We start from the raw sequence: 17924 nt of genomic DNA, 5'->3' as shown, positions 1-17924 counted from the left end.
TGAAATGGCACAAGTATTATTGTTGCTGTGGGTGTCTTCTCATCTGTAGTCTTATCTCGTATCTTTCTTCCACTAAGAGTTCCATAAAATTATGACTTGTGAATTTATACACAACCAACTTTGAAAAACAAATTGGCTGATTATCAAAAATGCACATCCTGTGAGCGTTGACATTATGATGCTTACATCATTTTAATGCCAGAAAAGCTCCTACCCTAAATGTAATCGTATTGGTGTCAGTCAGTGTGGTGCGATCTGTTAAACGGTCACTTCAGCCAAATCACTAAAGTCTTTTCTCACGTACCCCTTGTGGTATCTAGCCATGTAGATCAATTCAGTTCAACTCAATAAGGTTTAAGATCTCTGTCTTTAAAAAACTGCCGCCACCACAATAAAAGGGAGGTGAATTTAAATTTGGCTTGTATTCAAAGCAGACTCAAAAGACGGACATACACAGTGTAGTTACTCTTGATAATCCACAGACCTCACTATCGCCATTTTTCATTTGAGCTACTTTCCATCAAAGAAATAGTCCCTATGAAAACTGATGACAGCATATTCTGTAGATTATCCTGACAAATCTTGGTGGAAATTATTTTTTGATGCTGGTGGCAGAAATCTCAGAGATTGACTTCTCATAACCTCAGCATGAATTCTGAAATGATGTACATGGCTAGACACTATAAATGTTTTTTTGTGATTTGGGTTGACCAACAGTAACAACGCTGTCTGTAACACACATCACATCCCATCTGTTTTCTGCCTTTCCAAGTGCAGACCGAGGTGCTGGCAGGAAATGTCTCTTTCTCTCTTTGCATTTCACTTTGAATATGTGAGGAACATAGTCACAGGCGGTTGCATTAAAACATCTTGTTAACCATTCCCCTAGTGCAGTCTTGTGGCTTTTCTGCTGTCTCAGTCACTCATCGGACAACACAGTAGGCCTACAACGTATTGTCACAACTTAAAGGGTAAGACTTCATTTTTAACCATTTCTAACAATCTAAATGCTGACTTGCAAAAGCCAAATAATGGAATACACATGTCCAAGCATTATCATTCTTCAGGTCAGGAAGGTTTTCAAAGTTGTTTCGTGAGGCTGGCGAGGAGCAACCCCAAAGGCAAAAGATTTATTGCCTCCACATTTTGTCTGACCTCATTGCTACAGCAGTTAGGGATGCTGCATCCACTCCTCAAACCAAATGGCTGCCAAAGGCTCCGTTAAATCCCCTCTTTTTCTTTCGCATTAGCCTGTGTTTTCTCATATCCCTGTGAACCTCTCCAATCTCACTTTATTTCTCCTTATCCCTATCAAAGCACACAGTTGTTTTGACTTTTCCTCCACACTCCTCTTTTTTCCCTTTGGTGCTCTGTTCTTTTCCATTTAGTTATTTTAAAAGCTCAGAGAAATGATGCAACTGCTTGGCCACAACACCAGCATATACTGTATCATATGTGCAGGCCCTCAGGCAAAGGATGGTCTCCCTAAATATTTACAGTTTGAACTGCACTGCATAGTGTGAGGACACATATGTGAGGAGTTTTAGCTGGTGCACTTATCCAATGTCCAAAAAAATGTATAAAATGTAAATGTCCAATAATTTTTGCAACAACAGAATATTTGTCACTATGGGAACAACTCCCTTAAACAGCCTCAAAAAAAGACATTAATCATATTTTAAAGGTCCCATGTTAGGGACCGTTCGGTATTTATGGAATGGACCACCGGAGGAAAATAGGGGAGGGTCATGTCTTTTTATTCTTTGTTGAGGGGAGGGTCGTCCAATATTTTTTTTGTCTAGGGGGGAGGGTCACCCAACTTTTGTATTTGTGAGAACAGCAACATTTCAAAGTGGCTTGTTTGGTGCATATTTATCCATGTAGCTCCATGGAGCTCTCTCAGTCTCGGCCCCTATTGCTAGCAGATGGGTCCCTCCCTGTTTAGTCAGCCAGACAATTTGAACTGTAGCTTTAGAGACCGTGGGATTTCCCAAACTGAATAAATCTCGCTCGCACATATAAACACAAAACTGCTTTGCTAGCTCCATCTTGTTGTAACTAAGACATCTGCTGAAAAAATAATTTTATTCATTAGCATGATTGCCGTACTGTTTAGTTCAAAAACATCCAAAACACCGTACGAAAACATAACGGGCCAGACGCAAGCTTTTATTTTGAAAAGTCGAAGCTCGCGGACTATACCAGCCGGGAGGGCATGAGATGGGAGGTCTCCAGGCTGCAGCCATACCCGACTCAAATATCCTTTCGGTCCCGGTGAGATATATATATATATATATATATATATATAAACTACAGCCTTTTCAAGGCATTTGAGAGGGAAGGAGTGGTAGCATGCAAGCTCCTAAATTGACGCTCGTCTAAGAAATGGAGTTTTGGATAATGTTCAGCTTCAGCAAGCTTACCTATGCTAAAATATACAATGACTGAGGAAGCCTAGTGACAAGTCCATAGCAACCAGTGTTGAATTACCCAGTGTGCTTTGCTGAATGGTCTCAATGTTTTATTGTTTATTTCATGTGAATACTAGTTTACTAGATGAGTAACTTAGTATTTGAAGTAATGCAGTAATGCAGGAAGTGTGCATTTAGTTTCCATGCTTATTGTGTTTCCACAACAATGTTATTGAGTAAATCTACTGAAATGGCCACCACACCATAACAGAGGAGTGGGATGCATAAGATGAGAATGCAGAGTCCAGAGTCATGTATGTCAGAGCTGTAAAAAATCAATGGCTATCTGTACATCTTTGCCAAGCGCAAACTAGTAGAAAATGCATCAATAAATTGTTGGGGAGGGTCATCCCATTTTTCCATATCATATTGGAGGGTCATCCAAAATGTATTGCTGGTGAAGGGAGGGTCAGGTCTATTTTGATTAAAACTCCTCTGGTGGCCCCTGAAATAAATAAAGAACAGTCCCTTATGCTCATTTTCAGGTTCATACTTGTATTTGGGGTTTTGACTAGCACATGTTTACATGCCTTAATGTTCAAAAAACATTTTATTTTTCTCATACTGTCTGAATATACCTGTATTCACCCTCTGTCTGAAACGCTCTGTTTTAGCACCTGTCTTTTTAAGCCCCCCCTCCTGAAAAAGCCCAGTGTACTCTGATTGGTCAACATTTATGGGCCTTCCGCATCTGCGCTCTCGAGTCTCTGCTCCGTCATCGCAGCCGGGGAACGACTGTGACAGCACTTTAGCAGGACTTTCTACCTATATATAATATAGTTGTGACATCACAACCGTACAGATGTCGTAATGGCTCGTTTTAAAGGCACAGTTTCTGAATACAGGCTGTGTGCTTTTCTCTGTAGGTTGAGCATTTTGATTCTTTCTCAGTATTTATATAGCACCTCAACATGTTTTATGATCAAAATAGACTTTTTAATAATATGGGACCTTTTAAGGTTCACACACACACCCCTCAATGTAAACCAAAAGTCCATTGAATCATGTCCCTTACATTCTCTTATTAATAAAATATAATCAAAAATATATTTCAATACTTACTAATTCCATGAATGTTTTACTTAAAACTTTTTTTAAGTTGAATGGGTTTCAATGTATAAATAGAAGTAGAAAGGGGAGCGAATACAGGACTTTATGCAGAAAATTGCATCATGTTCAATACAAACACACTGCTGGAAGATGCTTGTTGGAAACGGTATGCGACACGATTGTATTTACAGTAATGCAATTGTACAAATGGGTTGCAGTCCTGAAACTTGAACACAAAGCCAATGTTATGGAGAGGCTTTTAGAAGCACCGCATGAATCTGTAAAGAAAATAGTGTCTGGACAGATGTTTACTCCAAAGATTCCTCAAAACATTCTGAGATAAGTTTGATTTGGAGTTAACCCAGTATCAACTCTGAAATGGAAACCATGACTTAATTCCAGGTGAGCTACATCAATTGTTCCCTCAGCTTTTCAGGCACTTCTCAGAGACATCTATTATTATTTTGCTTTGATAATGAGCATCTGTTATTATTCTAATAGCAACTGTGAGTGTAAGCAAAACATAGAGGGATAACAGCTTGGGCAGTTTCCAGTGATTGCCTCTCCACAGGTACAAACCACCTGGGCCTGTCATTAGCTGTAGAAGATGTATCCTTATTTAAAGAGAAACTAGGCGGGGGCTCTACTGGCCAGTAGCCAGTGTTAGCTGTGGTTAATACTGGCCTGATAACTGAGTCCGAGAGGGAGGGGGTCGACACGCTGAGGCCCCTAACTGTGGTGACTTCACCCTGGCTGAAGCCCCGGGGGACACAGAATTTATCACTTTCTCTTTATTGCTCAATGGAGCCCTTGAAGTTTATGGCAGCCTTCATTTTCGTAAATGCTGGAGGCAGACACAGACAGAGCGAGGCGATGAGGTCAGAAGGGCACTGGTATGATGCATTTTAGTGTAGTGAGGTCACTGAACCCAGGCAAAAGGACTGGCCACATGGATGTCTTCTGAAAAGGTGTCATCTGTGAAACTTACTGGAGCCTGATCGGTCGTGCAGATACAATATTAGCTTTCACAGATATTTAGGTACAGGTGTATATGTTGACAGATTATTAACAATAACAATCAGTATGTTTACATGCACACCAATATTCCACTGTTATTCCCAATATGACAATATTCCAAAGTTGGATATTCAGAATAAGGCCTTTTTCCGAATATAGCATTTTCCGATTAAGACACGTGGATTTTTCCAGTATTATTTGGGTTTTAGAGGCATTCCTTGGACATGTATACGGCGCATTTGGAATATGCGTCTCAATCTGGGTTTTTACCGGCCTCTTGTCTGTTTACGGCTTATGGTCAGCTCTGTGCGTTGCTATGGTTGCTGTAACCAAACCAACCAGCCAACAGTTTGCAGGGCTACAGACCCGATAAGAAAGAGAAACACAGTAACTTTTAAACATTATCAGAGACTTGGATATCAACAGGTTTTTGGATATTCGCACACATCGCTACGCCGACCTTTTCAAGAAGCTGGTTGATGTAAGGAAAGAGGGACGCTGTGTTCACACGGTCCAACAAGTCCGCCACCGCTGGAAAACTTTGAAAAAATCCTGTTTTGCACAGCTACATGTAAACGGGAATATTAATGGAATACTTACTTTCATTAGCCATGTAAACAGCTTAGTCAGAATATCGTGTTTTTCATAATTAGGGAAAAAAACGGAATATTATGTGCATGTAAACGTAGTCATTGTCTCTTTTACATAGCTTGTCCACCAGAGACTACTTACAAATTGATTTTGCAACTGTAACTTTGAGTAACAAAATTAAAGAAAGCCTTATCAAAAAAGTTGATTTGTTTATTTAAATTGCATCTTTATCAGATTTTAAAAAAACAAAGAAACTCTCAAATACTGATACTAGTTTCCATAAAATCGGCATCATTAAGCTCTACCACACCAGAATGAATCTGCAATGTGCAACTTTACGTGCAAAAAAGAAACAGAAGTTGAAAATTAGAAACATAGTAACATTGTTTTACAAACTAACATTTGTTTACAGTTTGGGCCATCTTTGCAATAATGCTGATGGAACCATGCTGTTAATAATAGCACACTCTACCAACAGCTGAATGGTCAATGAATAGAGTTGGTGGATTCATTGTTAAAGCTGTGCCAGGCGGTGTTACAGTGTCTTCAGATCAGTGACAGTGGTGAATAGAATATAATCATAACCCTAGGCAATGATGTCCAACATTTCAAATATAACATCAATGATGTTAAAAAATAAAAAATATACTTAAACTTTCCTTTATCTGTTAAAGAATTATTTAAAAAATCTCTGTATGCAGCACTAATGGACTTCTGGTTACTAACAGAGCCAGTCTACAATCACATTAGCATTAGCTGCTGTGGAGAAAGTTATATAATCTGCACCTTCAATGTATCAATTTAATGCTTGTTGTTCTTTTCTAGCATACGTCTTTGTTACTTTTGAGATGAGAAATCAAATGATAAAATGTCATACTATCTAATACAATTTCATGTTTTGTGAAGGAAATTAAGTCCAAATTTAATTGTAGTTGAATCGACATAAAAGTAAATGCTCACACACACACACACACACACACACACACACACACACACACACACACACACAGTGTCCTGTTTGTCTCTAATAAGAGAAGTATGAAAGGAATATTCCCTCCCATGTCCAAACTGCATTGACCAATGATGCACTACTTTACTAACATCTTGAGAGTGTTCCTGCAATGTCATGAGTGCCAAGCACAGGCTTATATCTTGGCAGATCTGCTGCAGTTTGTTTGCTGAAACTCCTCCCTTCTATCAGTAACAGTTGCATACTTTATTCAGCATGTCATCAGCAGCTGGGTGAGCCTGAGAAATGTCTTCCCAAAAAAGGCAGACTCCAACCAGAAAGAAAGGCTGTTTGTTGTCTTCAATTCTAAAAAGCCAACAAATTGCCAGCTGACCTAATTTAATTAAAAAAATATTTTTTTTTTTACATTTTGAGCACAGACAGATGTTGGACACATTGTACACTTCCTATACCTTTGTCCATAACGTCCTTAAATAAGTGAACTTATTATTTTAATTGTCCATAGAGGAAGGCAGGCATTTGCACTCATGGCAAAACAAACAATAATCTTAAAAAAAAACAACAACAGTGTTTTAATCTTGTGTTTGTCTTATCTTCTGACCATGAATCACAATGGTCATTAACAACAACAACCAGAGCCGAAACACGTGCTTTTACAGAGGAAATTCCAGTTTGACATGACTTCCTGTGCTGGAGTTGGACCAGAGTATTGCGATGTACAGAGGGTAGAGAATCAGACTACAGACAAGTATTAGCCCTTAATGACATGTACCAAACAATCCTCTGGGCTTCCCTCATTGCTGCGTCTTCCACACCCTTTCACATTCTCACTTTTGTTTTTCTCTCCCTTTTCTGCCCTGTTACAGATTCTAGCTCGTATTCCTCTTCCCCTGTCTTGACTCCTCTCTGTCCTCTTCCTCCTCTTTTCTCTGTCAGCCCTCTGTTCTTTCCACTCTGATCTGCGGCTGCGCTTTTCTTCCCATTTAATCCCCTACAATCCCCCCCGCTTCATATAGATATGGAATTATGATGATATTAAGTTTCCTCCTTCCCGGTTTTATCCCATGTTTAAAGCTAAACCCCTAAATACCAGGCCACATCAGTGAAAGGCTTAGAACCAAGAGAGGGCATGCAATTAAAAAAGAAATCAAGAGTCAAAGCCTACACTTAGAGCTATTATTAAGCCCAGGTAAACACAGACTGACATGATGCACAACACAGTTCTAGCTGTGTAAACCTGAGGTATTTGTTAGTGTGGAACTGGTGGCTGAATAAGTCAAGCATTAGAGAAACTGTCTATGCAAGTACAAGGTTCTTCTGCAGGAAAGTGTTTCTTTCCAAAAACTCATGTGGCTTTGCTTTAATCCTCAAGTATATTTACAAATGCAAAGTGCTAGTATATGATGCATATGGATATCATTTTCAAGCTAACAGACTGTAAATGACCATGCCAGTGTTTGGATTTGTTGTTCTTTTGGTTCAAATGTTCCTAACTTTTCCTCAATGTACTGTAAACAATTAAAAGCTGGAGCAGTAGGGACGCTTGATGTGTGAAGCCTGCTAGCTGACAATTTAAAACTAAATTACCATATTTAATGTTAGCTTTGCCACTTTAACTCGTTTTGAAAAACTCAGTGTCTTTGAGCCACTTCTCTGCAGGAGCATTTTACTCATTTGGTGAAATCATCTTAAATGGTAGCCATGAGTCACCGTCGGCTACAAGCAGACATTTCCACATCTCAATGGTCTGGCTCTGTGTGAACAGTGTTTGTTCGGCAACACTGACTGGACATTGCGGCCAGTGGGTAAGGGGCAGCACAGACTCACATTGTGTTAAAAGAATGCTCCCTTCTCTCCTGAATAACTTACTTCTTTACTGGACATGTCACAACCCAATAGATGCATCTTTTGAGCAGGGGCGGAGCGGGAGGGTGGCTACTGAGGTTCCAACCCCAAATGTTTCCTCAAAAGCCCAGAATCTTTCAGATTTAAAAAAAAAAAAAAACACATCCTCTTACCTAAACGACATTATAGGTCCGTTTAGAAAGACTCCGAAAAATGACTTATATAACAGTTTTATTTACGGTAAAACTGCACGGTGGCGGTTCAATCATGTTACCGTAGCGTAACAGTCGCAGTTTAAACACGTAGTAAACGTTGTGAAACTAAATTAGTTAAGTTGAGGCAACAAAAAAACTAAGTTAGGGTTAGTAAAACAGGGATTGGGGTTAGGGTTACTGGGGTAGGGGTTAGGTTTAGAAAACTGTAAACGTAAAACTACTAAAACGTAAAACTACTGAAATGAGGATGTATGGTGAGGCTATGAGCTGCTTGTTCAATCGACCCATATGGTCGTTTTCTGGGTGAGGACGGGCTGTTTTTAAAATACCTTCAACTGTTTTATGCTACTACTATTATTACTACTAGCTAGAAATATAATATAATTGAGTGAATGTTCTTTTGGGGATTTTTGATTTATAATTAGAGCAGCCCAGATTATTATTGGATATAATATATAGCAGATGTATCAGCTAAACATTGATTGTGTGATCTCTACTCCAGCATAGTAGAACAAAAACAGGTGTCAAGATTAGTAATGCAGTTTACTTCATATTCCTACCCTACCTATGTTATGCAATTTACAAATAGAAACATTGTTGCCTGTTTTAAGGTGGCAGGAGTCAAAATGAGTCTTCCTCAACATTTGCTGTGTTCTGTTTTCAGAATGATGAAGACAGTTGGAGAACAATTGGGTACAAAATTGGATGTAGGATCTAGGCTCTTTTCCTTGGCAACTATCATGTTTTTTTTTTTCAAATTATGTTCGGATTTTTAGGCATATGACTATCTCACATGCTTGTGAATATAACTGCTCCCCTGGGGAGCATGCCCCTGGACCTCACTAGGTTTGGGCTGAGCCCCTAATGTTTACAATTTCTGGCTTCGCCCCTGCTTTTGAGTTGGTTACATGAATCTAAACAAGCAATGCAATGATCAAATGAAAAAGAAACGCTGTCTTTTTAGCACTGCTGATTGTCTTTGTGCTTCACAGAGCTCATTGTGTTCCCGGCTAACACATGCATCTGCTCTGCACACACTATGAATTTAATAGTAGATGACATTTTAAGAAACATCATCCCCTCTGCTGAGTTCTGGCAGTGCTGCATAGTAAAGACTCCAGCTAACTAAACCTAATGTTTTTTCCTTCTGAGCATGAGCCTCTTGGAGATTATGTTTGTAATATGGAAGATTCACATGCACATGCATTATAATGATTCATTCTGCCAGGGATCATCTCTGTTTTGAGACTGTATTCCATTGATCTGGTAGAGAAATATGGAGAGCACAAGACACGTCTTGACAGTGAACAGGGGATTCCCAAAATATGTGGTCCAACTCAGTCAAGGCATCCATCATCCATCAAGTAAAAATAAGTCCACTGTACAATTTAATATTATTACTTTTCACAGACTGCAGTAATGTAATTCCCCCTTCTTCAGCTCCACTACAAGAAGGCCACCTGGATCAGCTGTCCAACAAGTTGTTAAGAGCCTAAACATAACTGAGGCCACATTGCTAACCCTTGTCACCCATGCAGCTCCACTGGTTCACCCGCTGTGGTTGTAATATACACAACCTCGCTACAACTTAGAATTTAGGTTGGACCATAACCTGCAATTATGGCTGACTGTCACCATGTTGTGGCATTTAAACAAGTAGTGCTTGAGAATCTGACGGACAATATTAACACTTTTTTAAGAATTTATGAGGAGAAGGTTGCATCTAAAGAAATATGGGCGTTACTTGCTATTAAAATGCCATCAAATTCAAAACAAAGTATGCTACTACAATATATTAAGGTCTGTCTAAAGGTTAACAGTAACATGGGGAAATGTGTGCATGTGTCAATCATTGCTTGTATTACTGACAATGGCACTCACTTTTGCTCAACTGGAAAATTCACTCAGCAGCAACTTTAATCTGATTCTGCTGAATCACTACCTGGCCCAAAGCACTTCACCACACATAGAGAGAGAGGGGTTCCCAGATGGGACCTAACATCTCGTGAAATTGGAAGATTTAAAGCAATTACAGCAGCCTTTGAAATAGTGACCAGGGGACAGACAGAAGACATGTTCAGAGGGAGTGCTATATTACACAAAGACCTGCCATCCTGCAGAGGATGAGCTCCAAAGGGCAAAAGTCCTCCTGATCTTCTAGAAAAACTACAACCAGCTGTATCAACACTCGCTGTACAGGCAAAGTGCGCTGTGCACCAGAAACAGCAGGCTTTCTCAAAGGCATTAACATGATGGTTCTATTTGTTTTCCTGGCATGTGGGGATGGACAATATTACTTTTTAATTGTTAAGAGGGATAATGTGTGCCTAAATTAGATGACAAATAACAATCATCTATCATCTTTCTATCAACAATACTTTCATGAACAATTAAAAAGGTACTCCACCAATTTAGTATTGCACCATAAAGTCGGGAGACCCACAAGAGTGAGATTAAAAAAAGACAAAATCAAAAATCAAAAGTCAAAATTGAAATAGCAGTGGCTGAGATATCCTTTTAGTCCATAGAATGGGTCAAGCTACAAAAATGCTAAATCCTGCATTTCCCATGATGCAACACAGTAGCATCTTTCTTCAGACCCTACTTGTCTCATACAGTATATGACGACTTCTTTCAATCCTCACACCTCCAGGTTGTTATACAGACTTTTCATTAAAAATAAAATAAACTCTGAAGCCCAAGCTGAGAAAACCCTGATGACATCATCATACATTTGTGGAGTGTGCCTTTTAAAGGTGTCATATTGTAAAAAGTTTTCTTTTATTATAAAGCAGGTAGAGATGCTACATAAATACTGTGAAAGTATCAAAATGCTCAATCCACAGAGAAATGCACACAGCCTGTATTAATTAAACTGTGCCTTTAAACGAGCTGTCAGGACTTCAATACGGTTGTGATGTCACAACTCTAGTATACAGTACATAGGTAGAAGGTGGTGTTACAGTGCTGTTACAGTCATTCCCCGACTGCAATGACGGTGCAGAGAGCGCAGATACCTGCAAAAACGCTGACCAATCAGAGCAGACTGGGCTTTTTCGGGAGGGGGGCTTCAAGTGTTTCAGACAGAGGGTGAATACAGGTATATTCAGACAGATAATATGAGAAAAATAATGGGTTTCTTTTAACATTAAAGCATGTAAACATGTTCTAGTAGAAACCCAAAAATACAAGTATGAACCTGAAAATGAGCATATATGGGACCTTTAATTTGAACTTTTTTTCTACAGTGATGGAATACACTATACAGTGTAAACAGCACAAATATCAACCTGGAATTTGTTTTATCTATTCAATTGCCACACATCACATGTAAATGTAGTGGCCAAGCTCTTTCCGTATGACTAGTATGAGCGGCAGTTCCGGCACATTCTTAATTAGAATGAAATTAAGACAATTATAGCACTTGAGAATCCCAGCCTGTTCTATGTTTACGTTCTGTCCTGTCATCCTCCCACATGGACAGACAGAGAGGATGACAGGGCACATTGCTAACTAAGTGTCAATCAAGGGCCAGGAAGCCTGTCAGAGGGAGCTGTAATTGCATGTCTTTTAAACAAATAGTTACTTTAACTTGAACCTGCGGAGGTGTTCAGTGTAACGATACAGAAGAAACTTGTTTGAGAAACTGCCACTACTTTTCACATCTATCCAAGCTCAACACTATTGACAAGTTATGTCTTACATCAACCGGTTAACATCCTCCCCTTCCAACTGTATCTAAAGGCTAAGATGTTGTTTTTTTATATATATATTTTCCAAATACTGCCAAAGCAACTATTTTAACATCTGGAAGTCATCCCCCCACCCCAGGCCTCCATTTGCTGACTGCAATAATTTGGTTTATAAGTAGTTCCCATGGAGCAGTCCTCACAGGGACAATCTGCATTGAAAATCTATCAGCTCCATCATCTGTGCCACTGAGACATCCCAGGATCACCGCTACAGGCGCTACATAGCAGACAACTGTTAAAACTTTGACTTCCTCCAACGTGTAACTCAAGACAATGTACAATTTTGTGAGCGCGACCCCCTTAACTGTGGTAGAAAAGAGGCATGTGATCAAGTCATAGCTCAGAAATGCAGCATGTGTTTCTAATCAAGGCCGTCTGTGGACCTGGTTGGATTCACATGTTTGGACGTTTCAGCTTTGGTAGAAAACAGCCCATTTGTTGCGATGTCAGTGATGTGGCAACAACAACTGGAACCAATTTGGATAACAGAATGACCTCATGCAGGTTTTGTCGATTTGGGATACCAGATTTTTGCTTTCTGCTCATGCATTTCTCTAAGAGAGAGGGAAACAAATGTTTTGAGTTGATTTGCGTTTTTTGGCTGTGATGAATATCAATAACCTGATGATGATGGGACAAATGTTACAAACCAAAGTAATCCACTGGTTTCACAAAGACTGAGTGTTTAGGCTCTTTGATGTAAGGCGCTAAGTGGCATCTTTGAAGATGTTTTACAGCTATGTCAGCGTGTGGGAGGAGCAATGTTCAACACACACACATTTCTATCTCAGGCTAAAACTGTGCGCACAGACTCCTTCTTTCTGTCATTAGAGTCAGTGATCTATTGCTGTTTCCTTTTCCATGATTACATCCCTAAACCTTACTCCAAATATGATTGGAACACTTCTGCTTCTTCCACTACAGGTTGTAGGTTCTGAATGAGGGATGTACCATAATATATTTTATCCTGGTAATCTATACTGGTGTCACCATTTCCAATTTCCAATTTTGAGCTTAAAGTCTGCTACTTGATCTCATTTGCCAACTTGTGTTCTTTTGCAAACGTTCCGCACATGTGCAGCCAGCCATATGACTTTCATTTTGAGCTGTATAACTGTAAACTAAACAGTAACATTTGTTTCAAACATGTTTTCAAATCTTCAAAGAACCATATTTGATTTTGTAAATTCCACCAAAAGTATGGTTCCTCAGATGCCTTTAAAATAGCGTCCATATCCTCAACATAGACCTTTGCAGACTTCTTTTTATTCTTCTGAAGAGACTTGTGCTGATTGTTTACTAAGAGAATGAGACTGCTTGCATCAAAATTCAACCACACTCAATTTGAAGTTTCATCTTTCCATATTAAAGTCCAAATTACATGGAGTGACAATGGTAATTGTAGCCATGTGCATTTGCAAGATTCCAGTGCTGCTCAAAGTTTTTTAGGCAGTTTGAGTCAGCCCTGTCTCAATAACAATTCCCCTTACAACTAAACTGCATTCACAATTATGTTTTAAGGGAAACAACGGATTACATTTGTCCTTGACATATCACATATACGTTTTCTAATCAAAGTCTGCGATAGTCCGCGTAGGAAGGAGGTTAGGGTGGATGGATGGATGGGTCAAACTAAAACGGGACTTTCAACCACTGTTCGTGTCGCGTGAAACCAAAAGTCAGTTTTGACTTGTTTACGTGACTTAGCCTTTACGTCACGTACGTATGTAACGTACTTAACTTACATACGTAACTTAAATTAGGTAACCAACAACTTTTTTAACCTACAATATTAAACCTAAATATTGTTTTCTAAACCTGACCAAATAGTTTGGTCGTCTAAACCTAACCAAGTACATTTATTTCAACGTTAATGTGTTTAAAATGTTCGTTGGAAAATATCTTCCCTTGTATGGGAACGTAACTTTTTAGGAGACAGGGTTGGGTGAGTGCTTTAGGTTTAACCTTGTGTTGTCCTTCTGGGTCAAAATTGAAAATGAACACTTTAAAAAAAAACTAAAAACTTTTTGTCTCTTTTTGATGTATAACTCAATATTTTTGTAGCATTTTTTCTGCGATTGTTTTCCACTACCACCAGTATACACTAACAACAACTTATTACCACTATTTTTACACCATTTATTTGGGGAATTTATGGTCAATAAAGCTTATTTAGCCTATATGAAATTATATATCATTTTTGAGTTAAAAAAGTAGAACGTATGATTAACGTATGACTAATATTTAAGATCAGAGGATGTTCATGGATAATGACAGACTATCAAAGTTAAGTCAGAATAATGCTATAAAATGAGTAAAACACCTAAAAGTCAATACAATTAGTGAACTGATCCTTAATTTGACTTGTGAAGAGCGTTTCGAGGAACCATCCGTGTTACTTTTGGTCAATTAGGTTGAAAGAAACCATTTCTGCTATAGAAACTTTGAAAACAGGTCAAATTTGATGCAAAGACAACATGAGGGTTAACATATACTTGCATTGTACAGGCCTATCTCCATACCGCTGTGTCAGTGCTGGAGTGGTCTGGCTACTATTCTGGGATGGAGCAAAAAAAACGCTCTGGCTTGTTTGTATTTCTTTAAACCAATCACAACCGCTGTGGGCGGCGCTAAGCTCAGATAGAAATAGCGAGAAAGGAGGGATATGTCAGGCTTTATCCCAGCAATGTACATCCGTTTAGCCAGACCAGGTTTGACGTGATATTAACATGATATTTGTGGGGGTCTTTGTTGAATTGTTGAGTGTGTTTCATGCTGTTCTCACAGCCCCTTATTGGTGGTGATATTTTCTATTCAACCTAAGCATACTAGCCAAATAAATAGTTAAAAATGTGGATTGTAAAACTTGTGTGGAACAAGCCATGAAAGCCCCCTCTCTCTCACACACACACACACACACACACACACACACACACACAAACACACACATGCATATTGTCTCAAAGCGCTGGTGAACCACATTTTCCCTTAGTCTACAAAAACCAAACATTTCCACTGTTTTTATTTGGTCAAAATGAAATCTCCTCACCCACCACTGTACCATGGAAAGAAGCCTGCAACAGCACTGTGCTGTTTCACATGGACAAATATGGACAGAGACAGGATGGAGAATCTGATTAGAACAGAGCCACTTAGAACTTTAAAACTACATAACACAATCATACATTAAAAATACAACAAGAAAACATGTTTCCCAGGTCAGAACAGCAGAAAGCTATAGCGCTTGGGACAGTTGTATATTCCTTCACCGTCCGGTAAAGTTTCCTTTTAAAAGCTTGATTAATGTCCATGTCTATATAATTCAGTGAGAATGCCCTATTTGTCAAATGCCAGCATTAATATTAGAGCTTAATAACTTCTTTAAGCCTAAACGTTTAAGTTAAAGTGCACACGAACAGTGTGAGACAAGTTTTGGGGCCTAAAGCCTACTACACACAGAGCCGATAATCGGCCGTTGGACAGTCTGATGTGGTCAGTGACTCGAGTCTGTTCGGTGTGTTCCGTGCCGTCGTCCGTCCGCGGGACCGTCGGCCTTCATTTTGGCCGATTTGACATGTATAATGGGCGGGGCGGGCACTGCCGGCAGTCGGACTTAAATGACCCATCTGATTGGTAGAATGATTGGTGAATGAGCGTGACTAGAGTCTCTCAAAATCTGACGAAAATCTTTTAAACTGACCTTTGTTGATCTGAAATGAAGACAGATTCAGCAACTGCACGGCCTATTTCTGGCCTTAAAATGTTTTCAGAAAAACATTTCGGTGAACTATTTTAGTAAAATATGAGATCGTAATCTGAACAAGCCGCCATGACAGTCTGTCTTTGAATTTTCGGAGAAACCAGACCCACGTGACACGTTCGTCCAATCAGCTGCCGGTTTTCATTTTTGGGCGATGTTACAGATTAGCGCCGCCTGCTGTTATGGAGACGTATTACGTCTCGTCGCTTTGGTGTGTTCCGAGGCACTTTTTTGACCAACTTGGGGAGACTGATCAGTCCAACTGCCTTTTCTGCAGAGGGTCGGCCATCTGGTCGGTGTGTCTGGGCCTTAACCTGCATTGACTACAGGGTGGCGCTCTATCTGGTGCCTCACTACCGCACGACTGTCTCGGCATTACGTGAAAACGATCCTAAAGAGTTAAGCCAACTCATTTTACATAATGATATAATGAAAGAAATGGTTAAAGTATCTAGAGGGAATGCTTTTAAAAAAAATAAACAGTACTGTCTGTGCTGCACTGCTTAACTCCACACTCCATCAGGGGCCCATCAAATTAACTTTCCAGTGCTCAGTGTAGCCAATGACATCATACGTATAGAAACAACACAGTCCATGTGACGACACAAGACATCAAATGCTCCAGTTGGAAAAAGAAAAAAAAGAGGGGGAAGCACGGTTGAAGTAAAACAAGAACACTCAGGTGTTCCAGCTCTTGGGGTTGCCAGCTAAAGACATCAGCAGTACACCGAGTGAGAATCCAACAGCATCTCTCCTTCTCATGTCTCCTCACATCTGGCCTGAATTAACAGGCTGTGTTGCCTCAGAGGCGCGTGAGCTCTGGTGCTGAAATTCTTTTTACAGATGTACAATGTAGTCCGAAGGGGGGGGTTGTGGTAACACTTTAATGAATGTTCCAAAGTGGTGGAGTAGTGCAGAAGTATTGCAGAAACCGCAAAAGGTGCTCATTTCCCCTCCTCTGTACATTTTCAGTGCCTGAGGGTGACATCACTTGCAATCACTGACAGATGTCCACAGGTCTGTTTCCTGACTTACATGGCTTGTTTGAATTGCAATTAAATCTTCTCTAAGCTAGTCTTCAATAACCACGTAAGGTTGTGTCATCCCTGCCACAGATCTAACTTAGCATGTTCCATGCAGTCACTACATTATCAGCTGCTATCCAATGAAAAAAAGGCAATTCCTAACAAGGCAATTGAGCAAATTAAGTTGTCATGTACGAGGAGACTTCACTCTGGCATAAAAGAAATCCAACACAGGAAGTTGGAAATTAACAAATCTGTCTCATTTGTCTTATCAAAAATGACTTCTCCCTTAATTGAGTGCACACTTAAAGGAGTTTCCGTTCCCTAAAACCACTGGCGAAAAAAAGGAATGTGTGCAACTTAACCCAACTGCTTGTACAAGCCCAAACAAAAAGTCCATGCTAATGTTCCGTTAATTCAAAGGGCAACCATTAGACACCTTCACACATTATACTCAACAGCAATTAGGTGTTAAAATAAACAGCAAAGGGCTTCACTTACCACTGCTCCCGTCTTGACATGTAACAATCAAAACCTGAGCTACGGAGACTACCAGAAAAAAGAAAGTCCTTAAATGCACAGAGCTCATCATGTCTATAGAAAAGACATGAGCCGTCCTTGTGCGTAAAGCAAGGGGAAAAAGGATGAAAAGGCAACAAACAAAAAAAAAATGCTCAGGGTATCACTGCGCCACCATGAACACAAGAGTAGCTCTCCTTGTAAGCAGCAAGCAGACCCAGCCCAGACTGCGTGAGTGCTTTTTTGTGTAGTTACAGCTTTAAATGAGAAGAATGCTGGCCAGCCTAATTTTCCTCCCCCTTTTGTCAGCCCTCTCCCATAGCCATCCTCTCACAGGCTTTTGTGGCTGTGGGAGAACTACACCCATGTTCACAAGTTCTCATACTTTCCAATGTCTGTGTAGTTATCTCACAATGTACTAGTCTTTAACTCTGGTTCACAGTAAAAGATGCAAGGGAACAGATAAGGAAAAATGACTTTGGTGACTTGGTTTGTTTGGAGGTGTCACTGATTATTTTTTTTTTTGTCTTCAGAAGTGGTTGCTAAGCACGATCATAAAACTGCTGTTTTATTGCTGTCTCTGGGGCACCGAACAAGACACATAGTATTAACTCAGAATCACTTTTTTACTGGGCAATTAAACATAAGAATAGAGTTTATAACTACTGTTTTCTGAGGAGAAATTGTAGTCCAGGAATTGTAGCACGTG

At 39.7% G+C, this 17924-nt stretch overlaps 1 protein-coding gene across 1 annotated transcript in view; it reads right to left on the bottom strand.

Moving 5' to 3' along the window:
- Positions 1-17471, bottom strand: part of col5a2a (collagen, type V, alpha 2a) — a 62087-nt gene extending 44616 nt beyond the window's left edge. The window contains exon 1 of the mRNA XM_031296534.2: positions 17198-17471. Within this exon, the coding sequence (XP_031152394.1) occupies positions 17198-17288 (91 nt within the window). The 5' untranslated portion in view covers positions 17289-17471. The remainder of the gene's footprint in view (positions 1-17197) is intronic.
- Positions 17472-17924: the final 453 nt, after the last annotated feature.

The sequence above is a fragment of the Sander lucioperca genome, chromosome 8 (assembly GCF_008315115.2).
Source record: "Sander lucioperca isolate FBNREF2018 chromosome 8, SLUC_FBN_1.2, whole genome shotgun sequence".
NCBI classification, from domain to species: Eukaryota; Metazoa; Chordata; class Actinopteri; order Perciformes; family Percidae; genus Sander; species Sander lucioperca.
This window is presented reverse-complemented; position numbering and strand designations above follow the sequence as displayed.